Source organism: Diplotaxodon limnothrissa, linkage group LG6 (genome assembly GCF_057381915.1).
Source record: "Diplotaxodon limnothrissa isolate DT_005_m linkage group LG6, D_limnothrissa_male_GT1.1, whole genome shotgun sequence".
NCBI lineage: Eukaryota > Metazoa > Chordata > Actinopteri > Cichliformes > Cichlidae > Diplotaxodon > Diplotaxodon limnothrissa.
The window spans coordinates 14,912,854-14,939,581 of record NC_140601.1 but is presented as its reverse complement, the minus strand read 5'-3'; the positions used below and the strand labels follow the sequence as shown (position 1 = coordinate 14,939,581).

The window sequence follows — 26,728 nt, the reverse complement described above, 5'->3', positions numbered from 1 at the left end:
GTTTCCCGATGAATCCCACAACTGCTTCCGTAAACACGTTGACGTCATCGTCGGAGCTGTTTCTGAACATGCCCCAGTCTGCGTCATCGAGTGCGTCCTGTAACGCGGCCACCGATTGATCCGTCCAGCGCGCGACCTTCCTCTGAACCGGAACTTCCTGTTTCAGCCTTTGTTTGTATTTTGGCATGAGGAAGATGGCGGCGTGATCAGATTTGCCAAACGGGGGGGCGGGATTGTGCCTTGTAGCCGTCCTTGACCGTAGTGTAGCAGTGGTCCAGTGTCCTTTCACCCCTGGTGGGGCAGGTGATGTGTTGATAAAAGTTCGGCGCTGCGCGTTTGAGGTTGGCGCTATTAAAGTCCCCCGTCACAATAAGCGCAGCGTCCCGGTGTTGTGTCTGGTGCTGTGTGAGTGCCTCATGCAGCTCGCATAAGGCGGTGACCGTGTCCGCTTGTGGTGGAATATAAACGGCACTTACAATGACCGATGTAAATTCCCGAGGTAGATAAAAAGGACGACACATGATGGACAGTAGTTCCAGATTTGGTGTGCAGGAGCGTGTGAGAGGAACAACGTTCGCACTGTTGCACCAGTTGTTGTTCACCATTAAACACACGCCGCCTCCCCTTGACTTCCCCGAGTCCCGTGTCCTGTCCATGCGGTGAACCGAGAAGAACTCGGCCGGCTGGATGGCGTGGTCCGGCACCGCTGGGTTCAGCCATGTCTCGGTGAAGCAGAGGAGATTGCAGTCCCGAATGTCTCTCTGGAACTTTATCCTGGCCCTGAGGTCGTCAAGCTTGTTCTCCAGTGACTGGACGTTGGCGAGCAGGATGCTAGGCAGAGGTGTGCGGTGTGCACGAGCTCTCAGCCTGTTCCTGACGCCGGCTCGCTTCCCTCTAGGCCGCCGCTGCTTCCCTTTGTTCTCCCTCGAGATCTCACTCGGCCAGCTCGGATCCGGAGTTAAAAACTTCGAATTGTGAGTACATTGTATACCAAGAGAAACAAGAGTGTCACTGTCATACCTAATGTACCCAATGGTGATGATTTTGCCGATTTAGAAACGCTGAAAACTAACTTAAAAAACAAAGACAAAGAAAAAGTGGTCGGAGCAGTCGTGACGGCAGCCGACCTCACCGGCGCCATCTTCCTCACAGTGGAGATTGCAGTTTGTTAATTATATATACTGTGGCAGATACCCACAGTTAAGGTATAGGTACTGGATTGCAACAGGGGGAAAAAAACTATATTGGTGCATCCCTAACAGAAACCCGACACTGTAAGTCTCCCTGGGTCTCACAAATTTCCATCTCCATGAACCAACACTGGGTAAGCTAGCTGCATGTTGCCTCTTTTTCAACATTATGTGCAAATTTAGAACACAGTATTTGTTTAAAAGCACAAAAAACAAACACAACAAACATGCTGATAATTTGACTAAAAAATAAATAAAAGCAGATTCTACATTGTTATTTATAGTAATGATGAACGCAAACCAATCGCCGTCAACCAAAACTGAGGAGCAAGGCTTGGGGAGCAGATCGCTAATTCAAGTCCACTTTGAAGCAAGAAAAAAAGAGAAGTCTTATCTTACATTTATCTAATTTACTTGATAGTTTCTGGGTTGTGCTAGGACAGAAATAGCAATCAACAGGTGTCAAGTGGCAAACCACACACACACACACACACACACACACACACACACAGGTACTGGGTGTAGGCCTGTGTGGACCAGAAGGTTTTCAATCTGTTTTTGAATGCCAGCACAGATCTAATTAATCTCAGGTCAGTAGGTTTTTTAAATCAACCACTGATTCAAAAAAGATTTAAGAAAAAAAACTAAAGCCAAACTAAAGCTCAGAAAAAGAAACATCCACGTTTTTGTCTCATTCTCAGACGCAAGTAAAGAGCAATCACTTTCCACGGATGAAGTAAACAACCGACAGAGAGAGTGGAACAGTTTAGTCTCATCATCAGCACGGTATTTTAAACAAAAACAAAAAATCTTGCACCACCCACTTCCACTTTGAAATGGCTCACAGTGTTATCTAAAAACTGAAATCTGGCATGACAATGGCTCTAACGATCATGACCATGAAAATATTACCTCACTGCAACAAGAGCCAGTTCCTAAAACAGACACACACACAGACACACAAATGCAGGGTGACATTACGCTGTGCTTTAATCTTAATTATTCACCTTCTCATTACATTTGAATGAGGCACAGCGGCAACTGGAGGCACTTTCCACGGGTTTCTAGCAGTTAAGCAACAGAGTGCTCAAGGCCGTGTGTCCGTGTGAGCGTTTCATTAGAGCAGGAGTGAGGCTGGGCCACATCAGTCCGATTTTAAATCAAACAGACACCACAGACACAACAGTAATAGGGATGGGATGAAGACGGCCCTTCTGTTGCCCTGCACAATGCAAATGAGACCACGAGAGGGGAAAAAATAGAAGGCGGCGAGACAGGATAGACAAAAAAAAAAAAAAGAAAAACGAGTGAAGAAGCGGAAGATGTGGGGTTGCACGTCTGTGTGGACCAATTTGAGTTTTAGATCTCTGGAGTGAGGACACTTTTTCGGAAACCTAGCCCGCTCTGATCGAACAGCTGTTTGACAGTTTAGAGGTCGTTTCAGGGTCCGCGTTAAAATTAGTTTTACCTCTGGGGTTTGATAGCCGGGGTTAGGCATTCGGCTGTGACAGTTGGGGTTAGAGTAAAGGGGTCGGGGAATGTGTTATGCCAACGAGGGTCCTCGCAACGATAGGAGCACAAATGTGTGCGTGTGGGCAGGAAGGGATGGGGGCACAGCTGGGTTTGAGGCAATGTGAGGGGGTGGAAATTCATTTGTGTGTTTGCAGCATGTCAGAAAGACAGAAACAGAGAACTGGAGCGGCAGAAAACAGCGAAGAATGCAGCTGCACTTTAGAGGCTTTTGTTCATAAATCTGCACTGTCACTCACACACATCTGTACGCACACACACAAAAAGGTACACACTACTGAAAGACAGGCTTAGTGACCTGGCGAAGGGGTCTTTGCTCTGTTGCTTAGCAACCAGGCTGAGCCCTAGAGTCGAGTCTACACACGCCGCCCAATTTTATCTGACTGACGGCATCGGCAGCGAACCAGAGTCGATCCAAAAAAGATTCCTGCGAAGGACTGCCAGTTTCTCATCAACAGGAGGAGCGCCGGGAAATTCCTCCATCTTGGATGATTACCAGTACACAAAGCACAGACGGGGACACTCATAATCATCCTTCAGGCCTTAACTTGCATGAATAAAATGAAGCATAAAGATAATGCTGTGCTCCTCGATGGCTCTCTAAAGACTCTGGCTGAAGCTGTGTCCAGAAATAAAGTTATGATCTCCTTAATTTGTGGTTGGGAGTTGGAAATATTTGGATTTTTTGTTTGTGTGTGGGGCCATGACTTAATACCATTTCACCTGTTCCACTAATATCCGTCTACACATACTTCATTGATTAGAGTAGGAAAAAATCATTCATCAGTGTATGTGAATGAGATTAACTGTGCTCCACCTGTTCCATTAGCACCACACAATTTTCATTATTGTGGGTTTAAGGCGCCAACTTTTATGGAGTTTAATCCATGTATGAGATTGATGACGCCGATGACCTGCCTAGGACTGGGCGATATGACCCAAAATTCATATCTCGATATTCTTTAGCTGGATGGCGATAAACGATCTATATCTCGATATTTTTTAAAGCCATAAAGTAAGAAGTTATTAACATACAGCGCAGATGTACAAGAAAAAATTACTCAGAAATAAATTATCAGCATTTATTAAATAATAATGCTCCCCAAGTAATATAAAACAATGTTGTTTTTGTGCATAATAAAAAGCTCACAATTGTGTAGTCAAAATGTAAACTAAAAGACGCTGAGCATAATAACAAAGACAGATTTCACAGCTGCTCTGTTCCCAAGTCCTACTGCCTGACTGACAGCCTGGAGTTTGAAATCTGCTTCGTAACAGGTGCCATTTATGGTCCTTATACACACACAGTACGGTAATATTACGTTGAAGCAGAGTACGTATCACTCCGCGAGGCTCCTCGGTAGCTGTAATGCTCCAACAATCCATCAAGCGGTGCGGCTCCGTAGCTTACCAAAGTCGTACCAAAACATTTTTTGAAAGTTTTCTGAGCACTGTGTACCACATAAAATCGGTTCGCGGTCAGTAAGCACAACCAGAATTCATACATAAGGCTCACTGTCGATTTTTGGGAAAATGAAAGGATTTTAGGCGTCAGCGCGGTTAGCTCGTTAACGCATTGACGCCGTCCAGCCTCACGCACGGGGCGATCCGCGGTAACAGAGATTTGCCCCGTTAATGCAGCACTTAAATAGTAATCTCCAATTGTTTTCTTTTTACCGACCAGCTCCTCTCTGATAGCTGCCGTATCCATCTTGCCGTTGCATGCAGGTGAAGTGATTGGGGGGGGGAGTTGTGTTCAGTGAAGGAGAGGCGAGGCAGAGTATCGCAGCGTAGAGACAAAAGTGGACGAAAGAGAGGCAAACTTGCGGCTCCACAAGTATAGTTATAACGTAACGTAGACTAGAGCAGGGCGATATGACAAAAAATATTTATCACAATATACATTTGAAAATTTGCAATAACGATATAACTGATGATATAATTGACACTAGACAAAATACTTTACAACTCCTCAACTTTATTAGTGCAAAAAAACAAAAAAAAAAACATCAATGTATTTTCACTTAAACAAGTGAACAACAACAAAAGGCATTTCCAGTGGAAATTGGCCGACATATCCTCAGCATAACCGTGTATAATATCCACAAAACTTAAAAAGAGGTTATACACACACAATACGGTAATATTATGTTGAAGCACAGTACGTATCACTCCGCGAGGCGCCTGCCTACGATAGCTGTAATGCTCCGACAATCCATCAAGCGGTGCGGGTTTGTAGCTTACGAAAGTCACACTAAAACATTTGACAGATTTTCGCCATGTACGACATAAACTCGTTTCGAGGTCAGTAAACACAACCAGAATTCATACATAAGGCACACGGGATTATAAGGGGCACTGTCGATTTTCAGAAAAATCAAAGGATTGATTTTAAGTGTGCCGTATTTTCCAAACAACACGGTAATAACGACAGCCCACTAGCATGCTCCATCAAAAACAGTGTTTTGTTGTGTATCTGACAGACGAAAGCTAAACCAGTTCCACACCACTGAAGTTGCAGCATTTTTACAAACCAATTCAATTTACAAACCATAAATGTAAAAAAAAAAAAAAAAAAAAAAAGTACATGAATGTAAACATGCCAGATTATAGCCAAAGGCTAATTTCCATCTGTTGTCATTAAACATAAAAAAAAAAAATAGAAATAATAATTCATAAAAATTCATCATTCATTCATAATAAAAACTCCATCACCAAACTTACACATACACACCATTCTGTTCCCAAATAAAACATTAAAACTATACAACTCATACATGATCACACACTTGATTTGTCCATAACCAGTTTTTAACCTTTGCCTTAAACAAATTGAGTGTAGAGCATTCTCTAATGAGTTGAGGAAGACTGTTCCACAGATGGCCACCCTTAACAGAGAGGACGTTCTGCCCACTGTCCGTCTGTGGGGTATAAACAAGTCTCCTCGGGTTGTAGCTTGAGTTGTCCTGTCTGAGCTTTCTTTATGCCTAATGAACTGCTTTAGTGGTGGTGGAGCAAGGGGGTGTAAGACTTTATATATTAAACACACTCTTTTAAGTTTCACTAAGTTATTGAAGTTCAGTAATTTATGTTTTTTTAACACATGACACAGTGGTGGTGGGAAGTGACTCTTATTTATGTGACTCTTGAAGGATAATGTTGGGTCTAGAATGACCCCAAGATATTTAAATTCTGGAGCTAATTCAAGCTCTGCTCCATCCAGGAATATGTTTGACTGCTTCAAGTTTAAGGGGCGTTTTGAAAAATACATACAGACAGTTTTTGAGGTGTTCAACATTAGGCATGAGTCCTCCAGCCAGCTATGCATTAATGCTAAAGCAGCTGTAAGATCTTTTGCCACCTGCTGGACACTATTTGCTTGTGTTACGTGCCAAGGGGTGTGGCTTTGCTTTTGTGCTCTGTTTTGTGTTCTGTTTATCTTTCAGGCGTCAGGCCAGTTCGAAGTTGATTGGCAGGTGTCTATTGGCTGGTCTGGGCTCAGTTGGCCAATCACACTCCAAGGAACACTACAAATGAGCCGCTCCCTGGCCAGCTGGTGGCTGCTGGCTTCTGCTTTGACAAACATTTGCGAACAGGCATCTTTATGTTGTGTGTGGTGGGAGGCTGGACAGGTAAGCCGGGGTACCCTATACACTGGTTGTAGATTTTACTCTGTTAGTCACACTAGGTTATGCGGTTGATGCCACCCTTGTATGTTTTCACTGACTTTTATCGAGTAGCTAGGTAGGCCTTTTGTTTTGCATTTTTCTTTCAGTTAGGCTAGGCCCTGGAAGCTACTGACCTCTTTTTGTTTTATTACTTTCTTTGATTTGGATCAACCGCCCAGTCCTCCTCCCCCACCTCTTTACTGTTGTTAAATTTGACTATCCAGGCAAGCACCCAATAAATCCTGCCTGATACTTAACTGTTCTGTGGTCTTCCTCCTTCATTGATTGTGGTTGTCCAGTGTTGCTGTCTCCTTCCTACCTTTGCCTCCGCCATGGTGGGGGGGACGTAACAGCTTGCGTATATATAACTGCATCATCTGCATACATTTGAGCAAATATATTTGGACAGACTTCAGGTAAGTTATTGATAAAAAGAGAGAGAACAATAAGGGCCCAAGAACAGATCCTTGAGGAACCCCTGTATCACAGTCTAAATATGGAGATTTAACCCCATCCAACAACACGCACTGTTTCCTGTGTGAGAGATATGAGGCAAACCACTGAAGAGCCCGACTGGAGATATTAAACTGAGTCAATCTGGACAACAATATCTGATGGTTTACAGAGTCGAAAGCCTTCAGATCTAAAAATACAGCTCCAACACAGGGACTCTTGTCCAGCAAGCTCCTCAAGTTCTCCACTAGCATACACAGGGCAGTATCTGTGGAGTGATGTGCCCGAAAGCCAAACTGCAATGGATGTAATGAGGGTTGGGTGTTTTCTAGGTGAGCAGTGAGGAGTTTAACCACCCACTTCTCAGCTATTTTAGATACGACCGGGAGTATGCTTATGGGGCGATAATTAGCCATGTCAGTCTTCACACCTGCTTTGAAAATTGGTGTAACTGCAGCAAATTTTCAAATCTGTTGGAACAATGGAATGTTCGAATGACATATTCAAAACATGAGTTGTTGGACGTACAAGCAAATCCATATGTTCCTTTAGGAAATTTGTGTTAATACCATATACATCAAGTGCTTTTGATTGTTTTAAACCTGTAATTAGTTTAGCAACTTCAGTGTCTGAAATATGAGTGATGGTGAACAAATTTTGACAGCATCATTCACACTATCAGAGCATACGACTGAGTCAAAGCTCTGACTGATCTCCTTAACAGATGAAATAAAGAAAGGGTTTAAGTTACTAGCAATAGATAGAGGCTCTCTAACAATAGAGTTATTTACACAAAGATCAATTGTATTTTTACTTTTGTTTGAATGACGGCCTAGTAATTTAAGTGTTGCCAGATAATTTTACCATTACCTTTGGCTCTTTCAATTATATTTATAAAAAATTTTGCTTTGGCCTGTCTCGAACTTCTTGTTACTTTGTTCCGCATTGAAGTAAACCTCTGTCTATCCAGAGTTAGACCTGTTTTCAGGAACTGCTTTAGTAATTGATCTCTTGTTTTCATTAAATTCTTGCACTCTTTGTTTAACCAGGGCAAATTAGATGTTGTCTTTATTTTTTGTCGACCTCTAATGGAGTATGTTGATATAACATCCTTAATGTCAGTGAAGTGACTGCTGCAGAATTGTGGATCATCACTACACAATAAAGGCTCCCAGTTAACTGATGCTAATGCTTCTGCTACATTTTGTCGCTGACTTCTTGGTATGAATTCATAAAAGGATCTCCTATTAGATGAACTTTGAAAGTCATTCTTAACCCGTGATTTTATAAATTTTCTAGAAAATAATATAAAATTGTGGTCTGAAATACCAGTGATAAAATTATAAGATTTAATAATTCGCTCGGGCTTATTACTGAAAACCAGATCTATTTTAGTTTTAGAGTGTCTTGTTATTCTTGTGGGTTGTTCAATGTGTTGAGTAAAGTTCAAAGTCTCAATTATGTCCTTGAGTGTTTTTCTGTCCTTTTCACAGTCCCAGTTGACATTAAAATCTCCCATTACAATTATTTCATTAGACTTATTATTTATAGCATGATATTTAAGTAATATCTGTAGTTGTTCATTAAAAATATTCTTTGCGGAAGGAGGGCGATATAAACAGATCAACGTAAATGACATTTCTGGGGAAAGAGTGATTTTAATAGAAATATGTTCTATTTCGACATCTATTGGTGAACTACGTAAAGAGCAATCCAGGTGTTTTTTTTACATACACAAGTATTCCTCCTCCTCTTGTTCCAATTCTATCCCTTCTGAATACTGTGTACTGTTTCGCCCTTCTCATTGCTTTTTCCGCTTTTTTCCAAAACAAAGGCACTGCACATGGGCGTTTTACCCATATTCTATCGCAATATTTCATTTTCTTATCGTTGCCCAACATTGGGCTCACGGTATGTTCACGGTACCGTATGGGCTATATCATCCCGTGAACGGTATGATATAGCCCAGCCCTAACGTGGACTATATCGATATAAACGATATTGTCACATCTCATATCTCTTATAAAAATATAGCGATATATTTAAAAACTCGATACATCGCCCAGTCCTAATCCAGCCTCTTGATCACCATCAGCTGGGATAGGCTACACTCCTCCCCATCGCCCTGAATTGGATAAGCAGCTAAGAGCATGGGAGGATGGATGATTACATCACATGCCATCTTTCTGTTTCAGTTCAGTGTTTTACATCACATTGGACCCCGACTCTCGCCCCATCTGTCCTGTCTACATAGGTGACTTTGCAGTAAAGGTCAAAATGCCAGTATGATTTGCATGTGTTGTTCTTTTCTAGCAGATAGTAGCAGTCATCAAAGTCACAGGTCCACTGGGTCTAAGAAACTGAGAGCGACCCTGCACAGAGACACTCTGGTCCAAAAACTTTAATCAGGTCGAGCAGTGTCTTGTTTTACAGCCGCAGCACTAAGGTCATCTCAGACATCGCAGGAACTGCAGGAGATAATGACGTATTTTGAGGTGAGAACGGAAAGGAAGAAAAAAAAAATGAGGTGTTTCTTTTGTGGACAAGTTGAAGTAGTAAGAGGAAACTCAGTGCAAGCTGTTATGATACTCTCCGTTAGGCCCTGCTCAGGTCGGACATATTTTGCATGAGAGTAAATACTCTGGTTTATTTGGGTCATTACAGAGTCTGTTTGCATCACCTTGGGATCAGCACAGGACTGTTTGTTTTCACAGCCACAGTATCACTAATGCAGCTTTCAATCAGCGGCTTAAGACTAGCAGGGCTGTGTCGTTTGTCCACAATAATACCGGTATACATTTTCACATTATAAAAATAAATACATAAGCTGTCATCTTTATAGTTCAAGTGTCATTTAATATTATGATATCATTGCTATAGCAACATTTATATTGTGTACAACAACAAGACAAGCCACTTCTGACCGCCAGACCCGCACTCGCCTCCGATGATCACTTTCCAGTAAAAGTGGCAACGAGTAACTTGTTTCACTACTTAAAGCAGGAAACAAAAAAGCACAATGAAGTACAACCAGGATACAGTGGAGGAGACACTAGCAGCTGGAGACATACAACCCAAAAGTAAACAAATGGTTCAAATGAACTCGTTAAGACAACGCATGATGGGAAGAGCAAACAGTGCATGGAAATTACGGACTGGTTGACTAAGGATATGATGCCAGTTTAGCGGATTTCTGTGGAAAAGGATCCCCTTAGGCAGCTCGTTAAAAAGCTCGACTCAATTTACAACTTCCCAGATAGGGAAAAATATTTTTCCCTTTTGTTTTCATTATGTGATTAATAAAAGTTTTCTCTTTTTTGAAATCAGAATCAGAATCAGAATACTTTATTGATCCCTGGGGGAAATTATTTTTTGTTACAGTGCTCCATTTTAAACCAACATTAAGACAAGACAGACAATACGCTAACTAAGAATAGTACAATATATACATATATATACATACATACATACATAAGTCACTTATAAATAAATAGTTGGAAAAGAAACATGTGTAGCTGTAGCAGCAAACAGTGTGTTAAGTGGATGCGTTGTAAATGGAACTGAAGGCAAAGGAAGGAGGGCGGGAAAAAGAAAAGGCTTCAGGAACAAGAGGGGAGGAGTGGGGGCAGAATGAGACAAATTAGTTAAGGAAACTATGGTGCAGCTACAGAAGACTTGCAAGGTTAAGTTGGCTTAGTTCTTGCCAAACTGCTTTTACCTGCTTTGCTTTCACTAGTTTTCCCTGATTATGTAACACTTTTACTTAGAATTTCCACTAACTGTGCTATCTTTGTGCTTTATGCTGTGTCACTGCTACTGCACTGTGCTGCTGCCGGCACTTTGTTTTAATAGATTTACACTCTGAATCAGGGAGTCTGTTATCAATTAATTAAATTAATTTGTAATTTTTTGTGAATAGAAGTCTTTCATTTTGAACCATTAAGACAATGGAGGATGTTGGTGAAGTTCAGAGGACCTCCTCACCTTCAACATTACTTTAGGCAGTTTAAAATAAATTTAAAACTGTTTAATAATTAGTAAAACAATTGTCTAGACTTAAATAAAACCCTTTACACTAAAATTTATTCCCAACTCAAATTTCAAAGGCAGAAAACATCACATATTCCTCATTAGTTTCTTTACATCCTAAACTCATCGCCTACCACTAAACACTGAACAATAATAATCTTCAAAGTGAAGTAAACTCTGTGAACTTTCCTTAGTCAAGCCATTTATAGAAATCAACTTCTCAATCAGTTTCAAAAGTTAACTGTGTTCCAGTCGCTGGCAGTGATTCAGCTACAGCCACGTACAGCAGCCCAAAACAAGGCGATGCCCATCAAACTCTGATAAGGAGACCAGTACCCGATATAATCTCCTTTTCAAAGTGCAGAGGTCAGCGGCATGTGAAGTGACCAGATCAGTGAAAATCTTAAATGTTTTGCTCCAGTTACTTTTTGGTGGAGCAAACATCACTAACGCTGCATCTGCACACGGACCATACAAACACCCCACACAGTGCAGTTCATGGTGTGCATGTTTGAACGTGAATTGGGATTTAAGAGGAATTAAGAGACGTATTTCCGTGTCAGCCACACCATCACTTACATGCAGATTTGTTTACCAAAGCTACAAACAAATCAGGCCCTCCCGGAGTCTAGGGGGAGGCGATAATCGTGCTGAAGATGTTTTTCACGAGGAAAATAACTGCTGCGCTTTCCTCTGTTTAGATATGCACACACAACAAGGTCTAATGTGTATGAGATGCATTTGTGCCAGCATACTGCAGCAGGGTTCAGCTCGAAACGGGTAACAGGGAGTAACCTGCAGCCTTCTGATGCACTGCATATAGTTTTTGTAAACGATGTACTGACCAAAAGCATTTGGAAATTGGACATACTGTAACATAAATACAGAATAAATATACATTTTTAAATTACAGAAATAAATATTCATAGAAAATAATAGCGCAGGATATGTGCAAATTTAAGGTGCAGCAGGAAAATGCAATAAAAAAAAAAAAAAAAGAATATATCCAAAAGCCTTCTGCAGTTCTTCCCTGCCATCAGAGGAGAACAAGCATGTGTACGTGCTTCAAATGCCTAAAAATATCAGTGTCAGCGCTGACATGTGGCTTCAAATCCTGCTCTCCCAGGAGGAAGTCCTCCACTGAGCCCATTGCGCCACTGTGTCTTACTTCCTACATTGACTTTTTCACTTTTTCACAGTATACTGTTCACTTCATCTGGCCTGAAGGAACCTGCGACAGCCGCCAATCACTGCCTAGATTCTCTTAAGCCTGAATATAGAGCCTGGAGGAAGTATGAAGGCTCGTCCTTTCACATCAGTTGTGTCACAATATGCTGAATGGATTACACTTGATATGATTTGTTTGTTTTATTTTCTTTTTTGGCAACAACCTATTAGTTCCTGGGACCGACGAGATACAAGAACCTACTGATGTTCATGTCATTATTATTTCACAGACAAGTTTGAATGTATTAAATCAGAGCAAGGACAGGCATCAACAACACTGCAGCCCTGTTGTCGGCACATACGTTACTGCATTCTTCAAAATCAGTCATGCAGACAAATACAAAAAACATGAAGGAAAAAAAATATCTGATTGAGGTAAGAAAACTTCTTTGTGTATTTACTGTGTGAGTACTTTAAAGTGTGATTACTATAGCATTAACTTTGGTAGGGTTTTCCGGACGAGACCTCAAGGCTAACTTCCATGACAAAAGGGCATCACTTTAATGGGGAAGCTACCAGGAGACCTCACAGCAGGCCTGCTTTCATTAAGAGTTCAGTCACACAGCACTAGACTGCCTCGTAACCACAGGTCGGTATTCTACTACTTCCTGTAAACATGTCTGCCATGAGATTAATCTGAAAGTGGACTAATGTCACTGTCTACAGAGGATAAAGTATTAAAAATATTAATTTAAAAAGTATAAGTGTATAATTGGTTATTTATGACAAATTTCAAATTCAGCAAGTTGTGTTTATTTGAATTGGGGACAATTTTCCTCTGCTACGTATACAGTTGTTAAGTGATGACATTTGAACCCTGCTTTCGGGTCTAAACTATTCTGTGTTTATTAAAGCCTTTGTGTTTTTAACATGTTTTAATGCTTTGCACCTTGTTCATTTTACTCTGAAAAAGCCCCTAAAGTCAGTGATAACTGTCAGCCTCTCTTGGTTGTTATTACCACTGTTAATTTTACAGCTAAATTTTAAAACCTTACATGTAACTACAGCCCAGCCCATGCAGCAGTATATTAATGACCAGTGTTGGTCAAGTTACTTGAAAAAAGTAATCAGTAACTAATTACTGATTACTTCCCCCCAAAAAGTAATCCCGTTACTTAGTTACTTAGTTACTTTTTAAAAACACGATTTACAACCTGAAGAGGTGATAAAGCGATAGATCTTTCAGCCCAATTCTACTTTTTCTGCATAATCCATCATACAAAATGTAATCAAATGGAAAAGTCTCTTTTTAAAACTTGTTTTATCAGTTTTAATCTTTTAACTTTATGCATCAAGCAAAAATTTAATTATATGCAACATTCTCTGACTTGAATAAATTAGTTTAACATTTAAACCTATTTTCTGCACATTCCAGCACATAAAATAAAAATCTTTTTTGTGTTTACACTCACTCTTTCAAATAGATGCAAGTAAAACACAGCAGAAAATAAATAAAGTCAAAGACTCAGCGGTCCTGTTGCTCTATTTTCACCTGTAAAGCAGGACTGCGGTAGGCGGAGGTTTACCCTGGTGCAGGTGTGCCGCGGTCAGTGGAAGAATCCGCGAGTTTCTCTGTGAATTTCCCATTACGTCGTTGTGCACTCGGTGCTTGCTTGGAAGTTTTGGGGGTTTTTTCGCTGTAAAAAGAAGTTTTCTTCCCACGCACAACGGACACTAATGTTTTTGTCACTTTTTATGGAATCAAACTCAAAGTAAGGTCAGTACTTCCACGCTTTAAACGCTGCATGCTCATACTCTCTCCTGCAATCGATATGTGATCCATTGTTGATCTGCACACAGCTGTTGTCACTAACGGCGCACTCGCTTACGTCACTGTCGTGAGACATTCTCGCAAAGAATCACGGTTTTAGTAACGCAGTAACGCAGCGTTCCTACGGGAAAGTAACGGCAATCTAATTACCGTTTTTGCAATAGTAATCCCTTACTTTACTCGTTACTTGAAAAAAAGTAATCGCGTTACAAGTAACGCGTTACTGCCCATCTCTGTTAATGACTAACCTCGTATTGGGGATGGATCATCTCAGCTGTTCTCCTGACTGATGTTTCGTCCATTTACAGCATCCTGCAATATGACTGCATTTGTCCCTAACCATTGGGAACCCTCATGTTAACTTTTATTGAGTGGAAAAAAGTTAGCATTCATCCTCCAGCTTCACTGTGTTTATACTGTGCTAACCATATATTATGCTAGCTCTGTCGCTAGCCACCATGTAGCACATCATTATATACCAGCTAGGCCAACTTTAGTAACCCTACAAACGTCACTACTGTTTAGTTTTCTGCCTTCATGTTGGAAGTGATAGCAGAGCTGTACGTTTGAATTTTTCAGCAATCACTCAGTCAGAACATGTGATATCATCTGGATGTTAAACTTAATTGTTACACCTGTAGAGGAGTCACACTGATCATTTTATTAAAGATGAAAGAATTTAGACAGTTTTTAACTCTCAGTAATGCCGCAGTGTTTGTTTGACTTTGGGACCTGCAGCGGAGTTTGGATCCGGAAACGGCCAATGACGTATGACTTAAAGACCGGATACTGCATCTACATGAGGAGTGCAACATGGTAGCCAGACTTACTCATTGTTGTGATGAACAGCAACAGTTCAGCTAGCGTAAGTTAATGGCTATCCAAATGTACCGTAATTATGAACTGCTACTAGACTTTTAGATATTTTTTAGAATTAGTTTAAGTATTATACCCATTGTTTAAATATCAATAAAATGTCTATTTTTATGTTACTTCCATATATGCTCTTCTTTAAAAACACAGATCTGCTTTTACTTCTAAAGACATCTCTGCATTTGGGAAAAAAAAAAGAAAAAAGGAAGCAACATGTAGCAATATAACCCTAACTGTATGGAAATGTTAGCCAACTGGAACCCTGCAAACACAAACACAGCGTGCAGTCTGGCGTAAAAAACAAACAAAAATAAATAAATAAATAAATAAATAGAGGAAGGTGGACGCCTTTCATGCTGTAAAACAAAATCTTTGTTTTCTTTGTTCACACATAGATACAGGAATTTTTTTGTAAATTTTCACCATGCAAGGGTGTTTTTAAGAGTCCTTTCCTCAATGGCCTAAAATGCTGTTTACATGTCAGCGATCCCAAAACAAATAGACAGGCCCTTACTGTAAAGCCAGTCTTAACTACAGTTTCAGAAATAGTCAGATTAAAGGAGACTTTCAATCAGAATGTCCCCAAGCTTAGGCGTCTTATATCAAGTCACTTAAACTAGAAGTTCAACGCAAATTGTTGTCAGGCATTCTTCTTATTTATTGATTTATTTACAAATCTCTCCACAAACTCTGAAATTATGTGGAATAACTCACAAGATTTTGGACCAATGACCTTTGGGTGTTATGCAGATGCTGTTTAAACAGAATTTGAATATTTTTTCCCTGTTTATTCTACAAACTGTCAAAAGACACTTTATTAAGTACACCTGTTCAACTGCTTATTAATGCCAACATCAGTTCCCAATCTTGTCAGAACAGGAAACTGAGGCTGCAACATGCCAAGACTCATTAAACTGTGTGATACATTGGAAAATAGCTGCCTGGTCTGATGAGGCTCAACTTTTGCTGCAACATTTAGATGGCAGGGTCAGAAGTCGGCATAAACATCACAAAGCAACAGATCCATGCTGCTCTGTAGCAACGGATAAGGCTGCTGAAGGAGGTGTAATTGTGGGGGGGTAGGTACTTTTTGGCACACTTTGCCACATCATTTAAAGTGCCACAGCCCACCCAAATATTGTTGCTGACCATGTCAATACCTTTATGAGCACAGTGTATCTTCTTATGGTTGCGTCAAGCAAGATAACATGTCATGTCACAAAGCTCTAATCATCTCAAATTGGTTTCTTGAACATGACAGTGAGCTCATGACGGCCTTCACAGTCAGCATGTAGTTGAATCAATAAGGTGAAGAATTAATACAGTTCTGAAGGAAAAAGCTGGGTCCAAGCTGGCACTCGGAAGGTTAGGGGTGCAACAATATTCGTATCGATATTGAACCGTTCAATACAGTGCTTTCGGTTCGGTACGCATATGTATCGAACAATACAAAATTTGTAATTTATTTTATCAACTTTCCTTCTGACGATGCTGTCTGTGTTGAGCGCTCAGTGAATCTGCGTTCGACTACTCCGCCTAGGCTGCACTGTCGAGCCTAGGCGGAGTAGTCGAACGCAGATTCACTGAGCGCTCAACACAGACAGCATCGTCAGAAGGAAGAGCGCAGGGCAAGCTAGCGAGACAGAAGTTAAGCTCTCCTTGCAACATGGACCTCCCCCACCCTCATTCAGATCTGGCGTTTGGAATTATTTTGGTTTTCATGTGACGTATGACCCTGAAGGTAAGCGAGTCATGGACTAAAGTAAAACAGTATGTTGGATGTGCCATGCAATGCTCAATTACATGGGTGGGAACTAGTGTGTTAGCGCAGTTAGCTCGTTAACTTGTTGGCCGTCTAGCCCCATGCACGGGGCGATCGGCGGTAGCTCGTTAACGGAGATTTGCCGTGTTGTGGCGTTAACGTCATTTCAACGAGATTAACCTGAAAGCACTAGTGGGAACACAACGAATATGACTGCACATTTACGCCGACATCATCCTAGTGCAAAGACAAAAACAACAAGCATGCTACTAACTTTAGCCGAGTCATTTAGACAGCTGTTAGCACATGATTCTCCTTATGCTGCTGAGAATATAGCCCAGAAGAAGCGGATAGTATAGCTTTTATTTTGGAAAGAGACATTTCTCTGTAATAAACTCTCTTTTCCAAAGATGAGTGATTCTTCAATCAGATACAGGGCTCGCAATATCGCTAGCCCAACGTCCCGGGGCTAGCGATTTTTTCAGTCGGGCTACCAAAATCTATCTCTGCCCTGCCCGTCGGGCTATTGTAGGAAGGAAAAATATATGTCAATGCTTTTGCATTCTTTCGGAAATGTAGCTGGGTAATTATGTCATTGGCATCGGTGAGCCACTGTCAATATGTGACATATTGCAATCGCGTTTGAATTTGCGCTTGTTTTTTTGCTTTCACTTTGCAATCGCGCGAACTGTGTATAGAGAGCGACAGCACTGATCTGTGAGTGATGATAATTTGTGCACCAATTCCTCTGACATCGTCTTATCAATCGTTAGCTTACTATGCAAACATGACAAGTGAAATCTCCCGCAGCAAGCTTAAACCTGTGAGAGGTTGATCGCGCAGAGAATCGCTGAGCTTATGTGAGTGCGTGTGTAAAAGCAGCAGGATATATATTTTAGTTCTGCTGAGCCAAATAAGACAGGTCAGGGTGAAGAAGTGACAGCCAAAGAAAAGCTTACCACAAAACGGAAAAGTTATGACAAATCAGACTATAAGGCAAAAAGAAAGTGCAGCTTTATGGTTTCATGGACAAAAGAATTTCTGTGGCTGCAATATGACGAGCTAAATAACCAGGGCTGCACATAAGTGGTCCGCAGGTGCGCATTCGCTGTCAAAATAAAAAAACACGCACAAGGGTTAGGGTTAAATTTAAAAACTGTACTTTTGAGTTAAAATATATATTTATAATTTTAATAAATGACAAATTAAATAGGCATGAACATTTTTTTTGTATCGAAAAAATATCGAACCGTGACACCAAAGTATCGAACCGAACCGAACCGTGAATTTTGTGTATCGTTGCACCCCTACGGAAGGTGTACGTAATGAGGTGGCCATTGAGTGCAAGCCTGATTGTTTCTGGTAATGATTCGATTATTGGCTTAGCACTCAAACATCAACATGCAGGAAGGAAAGTTGCAAGTCTAAATAAATACCTTCCATGGAAATTGCTTCAGGGCTGCATTTCAGAAGTAAAAACACTTAAAGGGAACCAGCCTGTCACTTGAGAAAATTTGACTTGTCACAGCAAGAGAGAATAGGTATAAATAATGACACGAGTAATCATGTCATAGATCGTACCACTATCTGGCCCACCATCTCCTGCCAGGGCTTGCTGGGAATGCGTCGACAGAGCTGCAATTTTGCACACCACTGCCTGTGCTTTAAATACTGGGAGCCATTAAAATTGCGATTTAAAAAAGAGGCCTTTTATCATTAAACCAACTACTTCTTCTCCCTTCCCATCTCAGCGACTCATAAATCCCAGCCATAATTTATAACCACTTTGCGGCATTTTAAATTTGTCTAATGTGGTTTTCACTTGTGAAACGTTCCCTCAAATCATGGTACGTTAGCTGAACTGAAAACTGTCCTTAACACAGCCAATCCAACCTCAGTTCAGACACCTGCATCTGACTGCAGCAGGAAACAACAACAGTAACTTCCTCTTTTTTTGCCCGCGGTGCACTCAGGTGTGCACACATATACAAACGAGGACCAGTAAAAGAAAAATGAAAAGCAGGGAAAAGAAAGAAAGAATAGAGATCTTTGAATACCTGCAGAACAGGAATCCAACACGCCCAAAACGGACATAAGATACCTATATCACATGTATGAAACATAGTGTCTCCTGCTGGACACCCCCCTCCGCCCACACTCACGTGCACATACAATCCACCCTGCACGTCAGAACAAGTCCTTACTACACGTATGAAATTCCTTCAAACCAAAACGACAACAGTGTTGTTGACTTGCTGTGTGTGTGTGTGTGTGTGTGTGTGTGTGCACCTCCCATTCGCAATAACCTAATCTACACTAGGGCTGCCACAAACGATTATTTTGATAGTCGACTAGTCACCGATTATTTATGCGATTAGTCGACTAATCAGATCATCATCATCATCCAAAATAAACAAAAAGTCCTTCAAAAATAAAATGCAGCAACCATCACTGGACGTAAAACTACAGCTTATTGCACCAGCAGCATCTGCTCTTATATAACTATCATTAGCTTACAGCTTTAAGCTTTTAAGGTGCTAACTAAAAATAAAGACAAGATGATAGTTTATTCAATTTTAATGAAATTTGCAGATTGTTTCGGTAAAGTTTAATAAACTCCTTGCTATCTAAAATATAACAGGACACCGGAGTATATTCTCCAGCATCTCACACTTCTGATAATCAGCTATCTGCTTGACGTTTATTCAGCTGTGTAAAAACTATAACTTTAATCTCAGCCAAACCGATTTACTCAGGAACAAATAAAATACTAAAAAAAAAAAAAAAAAAAAAAAAAAAAGCCAAACAACATTTTTAATTTATCTAAGTGACTCATATATATTTAACCTGAGTCGCGAAAGACGGCGGTGGGTTTGAAAACAATTTGCCGGGAGTCCGGTGTTCTCACGGCGCTAGTGAGCCTAGCCCCCGGCTAGCTATCGAGCTAGTGGGTAACAGACGTCTCCGAAAACGTCGGAGCGCTTTTGAAAATATGTGGTGTCCTGATAAACTGAGCCGATATTTGAGGTTTACACAGCTACATTCTCGCCTGAAAATATGTTAAACGTTTATTTTGTGACCCAGAAAGAATAATAAGAGTAATATTAAAACTAACTAGCTACCGCCATTGTTGGAAACTAAGCTGGGCCGCGCTATGAATTCTGGGACACAGCTGCTTCTTCTTCTTCGGGGTTTAACGGCAGCTGGCATCCTTGTACATGCTGTGCTGCCATCTTCTGTTTCAGTCCGTTATTACACTCTTAAATCCTGCTACTTATTCCTGCGTCTTTTGGGATCTTACAAAGCTTCAAACGACACGTCGACTATTAAATCAGTCGTCGACGATTTTGATAGTCGACGTAATCGTGACTAGTCGACAAATCGTGGCAGCCCTAATCTACACCCTTCTTCTTTCTCTCTCAGGACTCTTAAAGCACCAGCGTTCACTCTTAACATCTAAACACTTTTCTCTCACCTCAGGTAAAACACAGCAGAGGAAAAACCCCCTTTCTTTTACGCAACTTATATGTAGATTATCTGACTTAATGCCATAACATTCAAATATGATTAAAATGGCTAGTTTTACTTTAAAGTGGGCCCCTTTTAAAGTTTCTTTATTCTCAACACTTTTATATATTTTAAGTTATTTAACCTATAAATTCAACACAGCTACTAAAGGACGTTACAGTGTAACCATTTTGTCAGTGGCTGTTTCCAAAGTCATGAATAAAAGTTCAGCCGATTATTTACAGAAGTTATAGGACCAATCCTCACAAAAAGCAGAAGCTTGTGGTGAGAAATCTTTACAAAAGTTTATTTAGAAATTTCACCACCAGCTCTCACATCTGGTTAAATTCACAGAAAAAACTTCTTTATGGAAGGAAATGATTTTAGCACCTTTAAATGTTTTCCTTTGCCCTCCATTCATTTTCTGAAGCCCCATTCACACATACCTTGACACCTGTGGATGATCCCACTTACCCACAAAAATCAAAGGTTGCTAGGGAAAAATGTGCATTCTGCAATGGGTTGGCAAGTGTTTCCCAGCAGCTGCTAAGTTTAACTGGCTGCAAAGAGGTCTACAGTACAGTGTACTTGCAATTACTTTGGTTGTTAGCAGGTTGCTATGGTTGCCTTCAGTTAGCGTGGATAAAAGCGGTTTGTCGGGAAACACTCGACAACCGCTTGCCCAGAGGCAGTGAAACTGTGAAAAGTGCAACGCAAACTACAAACAGATAGTCACCTTCAAAAGTAAAAGCTGCACCTTTTGAAATACACAGCTTTTACTTTGAAGGTGAATGGTCTCCAAACAACAAGAGGCCACGGCAATCTGCTGACGACCAAAGCAATCACAGGGAGGTTTTTAATGCAAATAATTTTATAGTCGGCCAGCAACTAGTCACCAACCAGTCGAGTAACACACATTTTCACCAGTGCCGGAGGTTCCTAAGAGATTTCCAGGCATGTTTAACTAAGCCCATAACAGCTTATCCAACTAAGAGTGGTGACAGTTTGCCAGTCTATCACAGGGCTAACACAGAGCAAAGGATAACCACACACTCTCACATCCACATCTACACGTATGAGTTACACCTCACAGCAGGTAGGTTCCTGGGTTCAAACCTCTGGGTCTGCTGTGATATTCTTAAAGTTTCCTTGTGCCTACAGGGGTTTCCTCCCACAGCCCAAAGACACGAACTTTAGATTGGGTTGTTCAGAAGCAGTTACTTAAATATGAAGAAGGGTTGCAACTGATTACTGTATCAGTTATTTTACCCATGAATCATTCAGTTGGAAAAGATGAATTTGTTCAGTGAAATATCAAAGCATGACTGAGTGACTGACTGAGGGACTGGTGCGTCACAAAAACCAAATCATCAAATCACAGCGTAAAAACTTAATCACAACATTATTAATGGATAAACAACAAAGTAGCATTTCAGTTTCTAACAAACTGTGCACTGAAAATCTGAAGGACGACTCTCTCTTTTTGTCTTTATATGTGAACTGCAAACAAAGCTTTAGCTGCTGAACTCTACATCTGATTAATATAAAAGCAATACAAAGCTGTAGTACTGCACGGTTTCCAACAACGAATCATCAACTGTGATTGCACCTGCACATCTTTCAGGCTATCGCATTAAAATCTAAACTTGTGCTCACTTCTCAAACTAATTTAGCAATGTTAAGATATCATTAACCAGTAAATAATCAACACAGCACTTCCTGAGAATTCAAGATAATCGTTTGCTTGTTTCTAAAGCTGTCGAACTCTAGAAAGCATCAGCAAAGTGTATATGTAGGCCTACACATCTGAAACAAGAACAGGATGCCAACTAGGCGTTCAGTGTTCACTGGATACTCGAGGTGAATATTTGTTTGATCCAAATTTAATTTACATACTCCATATTTATAGAAGTTTCAATGTGCGGTACAAGCACAGGTCAACTTTTGACCGTGCTTGTTCTTCTGCGTTGTAACTCATACCAACATTTCGATCTGTTCACGTGATCACTTTTACCAAGAACCACCCTGAACAGGAAGAACAGGGTCCCCAAAGACCACACGGCGGGGCTGAAGATGTGCTGTGCTGCTGCTCTGCATGGCAGCGGACTTTCTGAGCACGAGTAAAATTAAAGGTGGGAGGGGCTGATACACAAGCTGCTCTTCAGCCTTTTTGAATGGCAGCAGTTGATTTGGCTAGATAAGGATCACGTGATTTTGACAGGATGTGTTTTTTCTGTGGTGTTTGAGCTTACTTTAACCTTTTCTGTTACCTTTAAGATCACTGTCATATCACACGGGCTAATTCATTCAGAAGCACCGTCTCATACTGCTGTGCTCCTCAGACGCATGCAGCATTATTTTTATTAGATTACAGCTGATTATACGCTGCACAGACACATTTGTCATATTTGTGCACCGCAGGACACCTCAGGCATTTGAAAGCTGTCCTTCCTTCCCGTCATCTTTATCAAACAGCTCTTATGCTTGAGCCGAATTCCTGAGACTAACGGTGCTCTGACATGATGTTTTTTCATCTCATTTATGCAGTGGTTACATCAAATTTAAAATTACTTATAAGTTTTATAAATTAAGCTGGCTTCAACTCAAGCGCTTAAAACTACTCTGACCTGGATCAATGAGAACCTGCCAAGTCAAATTTATTAAATGACTTATTTTTCTTTCACTCATAAATAAAGACATCTCTGTATGTGTGTGTGTTAATGTGTCTGTTAGGGCTGGGCCATATCATACCGTTCACGGTAATACCGGTATAGAAAATGAAATATCGCGATAGAATATGGGTACGGAGCCTACGGAGCATTACAGCTACCGTAGGCAGGAGCCTCGCGGAGTAATACGTACGGTGCTTCAACATAATATTACCGTATTGCGTGTGTGTGTAACCTCTTTCTAAGTTTTGTGGATATTATACATGGTTATGCTGAGGATATGTCGGCCAATTTCCACTGGAAATGCCTTTTGGTTAAACTGTCAGCAAGGAATTTGCATTTGCACTGTTACATTTTTATATAACTTTAATGCAAAACACAGCTGCTTGTTTAAGTGAAAATACATTGATGGGGTTTTTTTGCACTAATAAAATTGAGGAGTTGTAAAGTATTTTGTCTAGTGTCAATTATATCGTCAGTTATATCGTTATCGCAAATTTTCAAATCTGTATCGTGATAAATATTTTTGGTCATATCGCCCTGCTCTTCACCTCCCTCTAGAAATGGACTGGCTTTTTAAACCATCATGCACACACTCACACTCCAATGGATGCATCAGATTAAACTTTGGGGGTTCAGTACCTTAAATAGCATCCACAGAACCACCGACCTTTTAATTAGTGGATGCTCTACCTTCTGAGGCACAGCTACATCCAAACTTACAACACCTAGTCCTGTCCAAATATCAACCGAGCTCAACCCCCACTTAGCTTCCAAGATCAGACAGGAACCATTTGGTACTCATTGGTTGTATTTCTGAGGTCAGCGCATTGTCAAATTTGAGCTCATCTCAGTGAGAACCCATCACGTTTTGGCTAAAATCTGATGAGCTGGGATGACCACATGAATGTTTACATTGTCATTTCTGTGAGTGGATTTACTGACATAATGCATTCCCATTACCGGCCTAAACCTTATTCTAACCTCACCGCTAAACCAATCCTCTGACGAGGAGGTGTAAACACATCTCTAAAACCTCCTCACTAGAGTAGTCTAAATTAAATTCAAACAAAATAGTAATGCAATACTTGGCTATGGTTTATGTTTATTGTGCTCTTTCGGTTTCTTGGAGGGCGTCAGGTTAAGCGACGACAAATTCAGTCACTCTCTTGTTGTGTGGCAACCCACAAATGACACGCTCAGCGAGCGCATTCTTACATCTGTCCTCGTTTCAAAGAGCATCACTCTGTGCACGTCTTCATGTGAGGACATCTGACAGCTGCAGTTAGAGAAATAACCCGGACCTCATTCTTTGTAACCCAGCGGGGGTTTTCTCCTTTTATTTTTGAACACCAGTAAAAGCAGTTTGGTTTGACATTAGAGAAGCTGGACAGATGAACTGTGCTGATTTTTTGTTTACTTTTTTTAAGTGGTTTAAGTACATTTTATTTTACAGCCCAAGTAACAGCTGAGGAAAAAAGAAACACTTACTCGAGTTATTGCTAAATTTGGCATTAACTTACAGAGCACAGCTCTGGTCTGCATGCACACAAGTGCTGACTGGATAGTTTGTCTGACTGGTTAGCTACTTTTCATATCTTTGATGTTTACTTTCCTCTCAGTCAGAGGCATAAAAGGCTTTCTATATGATTAAGAGTGCTCTGTTTTCACTAAGCTGGTTGAAACTTGCAATAAAACCTTATCTGACAGCAGCTCTACCTGAGAAAGGCTGCAGACAGTCTGTGCTCTCCACATTTTGTGTGTCATCAACTCAGGCTAATTAACCGCACACCAGTCCGTAGTCCAGGCGCCCGTGTGCGCTCACTCACCCACATAAAGCGTTAATTTTTTCTACCTCCGGTGCATTTCCTGTATCAGCAGCAGAGCAGTTGAGGAGGGGACTTCAACTTTTTCGCTATTACACAAGAGGCTAACGTGGAAACTCTGGCTGCCTCGTCCTGAGCCGCACATGGATGATCATGACCGAGGCTAAATGACTTGAGGTGGATGTCTGAGAAGGATGGTGAAGAAGAGGAAGTGATACAGAGCGACAACAATCGCCACAGCTGAGCAGCATGCATGTGATTTAGGGGTGTCACCGTGCTGCTGCAAGGACCTGTTTGTGAAACTGCTTTGTGCAGAGGTCCATGTCTAGACACCCACCAACCCACCCACCAGCACCTTGAGTAGCCACCCACCCGCAGCCACACATCACCATCCACCCCCACATGCACAGACACACGCCCACCACCATTTTACAGCTCCAATCAGATGTAAACAGCATGATCTATCTAACTTCCTGGTCTGTCTCCCTGCCATCTCTCCTCGGTCAAAACCAGACATCTCAGCTTTCAGTGCTCCGCCGACTCTTCTACTCTTACATCTCACACTGTCTCCTCAGCTCGAGCCTCTTCGGGGAGCTTTCGCACTCTCATTTGTCACTGCTGGCAAGCACCTGCTTTGAGTTTGACACCTGCCTGCCAACACCAACCCGCCATCAACAAAAGAGTCAACAGGTCACCGTTAACAGTGTGCAGACCTGAGGCCCCCGAATATAAGAAACAAACACACACACAGCAACACTCCTTCAGACAGTGAACATCCGTCCACACACCCACAGCCATATGCAGCAGAGGGATTTGTGAATGAGCCGCTGCTCTTACCTTGGCACTGGAATCCCTGCTTCCCAAAGCCCCTGTGGACAGAAAGACAGGGCTGTGAGATTTGGGGAATTCACAAGATATGCATTGGCAGTGACGCGCACGCGCACACACACATATCCAATCACACATGATCTCGCGCGCGCGCACACACACACACACACATCAGCGGGGCCCTGTGTCTTCAGCAGCATTCCTCCAGTGTCAGAGATGGGTGTCCGGGACGATGCGGTAAAAACACCGAGCAGCAGCAACTGCTCTGCGGCTGCCGACACGCCATCTCTCCCCGACAGGCCCGCGGTGTTGTCGCATTGTGGAGAATTGTGGAGGGGGGTGGGGGGTGTATGGCGCACCGCGTTGTTTTTCATGATAATGAAAGAAACACTGCGGTGTCAGTGTGGACGAAGGCCGATTGAGCCGCAGCAGCAAGTGAATCACCTGTGTCCTTTCCCCTCACACACACACACGCCCGCGCGCACACTCACCAGATGAAGTCCGTGCAGTGGCTGCAGAAGGTTGGCTGCTTGAAGAAGCGCGCGATGAACTTGTGGTTCTTCACCTCGTGCACATTCTTCTGACGGAGGGCTCCCTGACGGGCAAAGCCGCGCGCGCTCTCCGGCACCTCTCCTTCGCTGTTGGGGTCAGCCATCTTAACGAGGAAGCGGCGGCGGTCCGAGAGGAGGAACGAGGGGTGAGGAGAGGGGAGAGAGAGACGCGGCGGGGGAGGACGAGTCGCGGTACAGGTGCCGCCTCCTTCTCCTCTTCGCCCCGCTGGCCGCCGCGGTGTCGCTCGTGCTGCCGGTGTTTTTGTCGGTCTGCGTCCAGCTCGCGCTCAAGCTGCTGCAGCTGCTTCTTCCGGCGGGTCCCCGTGCCGCGCGCCTGCTTCCCTCTTCTCACCGATGTGCCGCTGCTTACAACTCTCTCTCTCTCTCTCTCTCTTCCTCCCTCTCTGTATTTGTGCGTTGACGTGTTGTTTGTGTGGCACACCTCTGAAGCGATCTCTCTCCGTCTATGGCACAACGAGCCCTGCGTTCTTTCACTGTGATGTGACTTCTGGAGACACACGCATCCAAACCAGTCTGAGACGCCAGTTAACAGAAACCAGTGATTGCCCACGAACCCGTGAGTCAGAGGCCCCTGAAGCTCCGATTTCAGAGAGTCCCTCATTATTAGCCAACCTGGTGACCCCGTTTTCTAAAAAAAAAAAAATCTACCTTTAGTCATAGACTCTTATTTCAAACATATAGAGAGCATTAGAATTTCAAGTTGAACTCGTGCCTCTGTGTCTGAATGAAAACTTACATTTTAAAATATTTTATTGATTATATACCTCTGACTGTTGTCATCAGTGTTTTCAGCATTATTAATGTACCTTTTCAGAGTCAGTGT

The 26,728-nt window shown here is 41.8% G+C and overlaps 1 protein-coding gene across 1 annotated transcript in view; it reads right to left on the bottom strand.

Moving 5' to 3' along the window:
- Positions 1-26,175, bottom strand: part of LOC146630308 (protein kinase C beta type-like) — a 43,379-nt gene extending 17,204 nt beyond the window's left edge. The window contains exons 1-2 of the mRNA XM_085356841.1: positions 25,825-26,175; positions 25,343-25,374 (exon numbers count right to left, since the gene is read on the bottom strand). Coding sequence (XP_085212967.1) covers positions 25,343-25,374; positions 25,825-25,988 — 196 coding nt within the window. The 5' untranslated portion in view covers positions 25,989-26,175. The remainder of the gene's footprint in view (positions 1-25,342; positions 25,375-25,824) is intronic.
- Between the last annotated feature and the right edge of the window lie 553 nt (positions 26,176-26,728).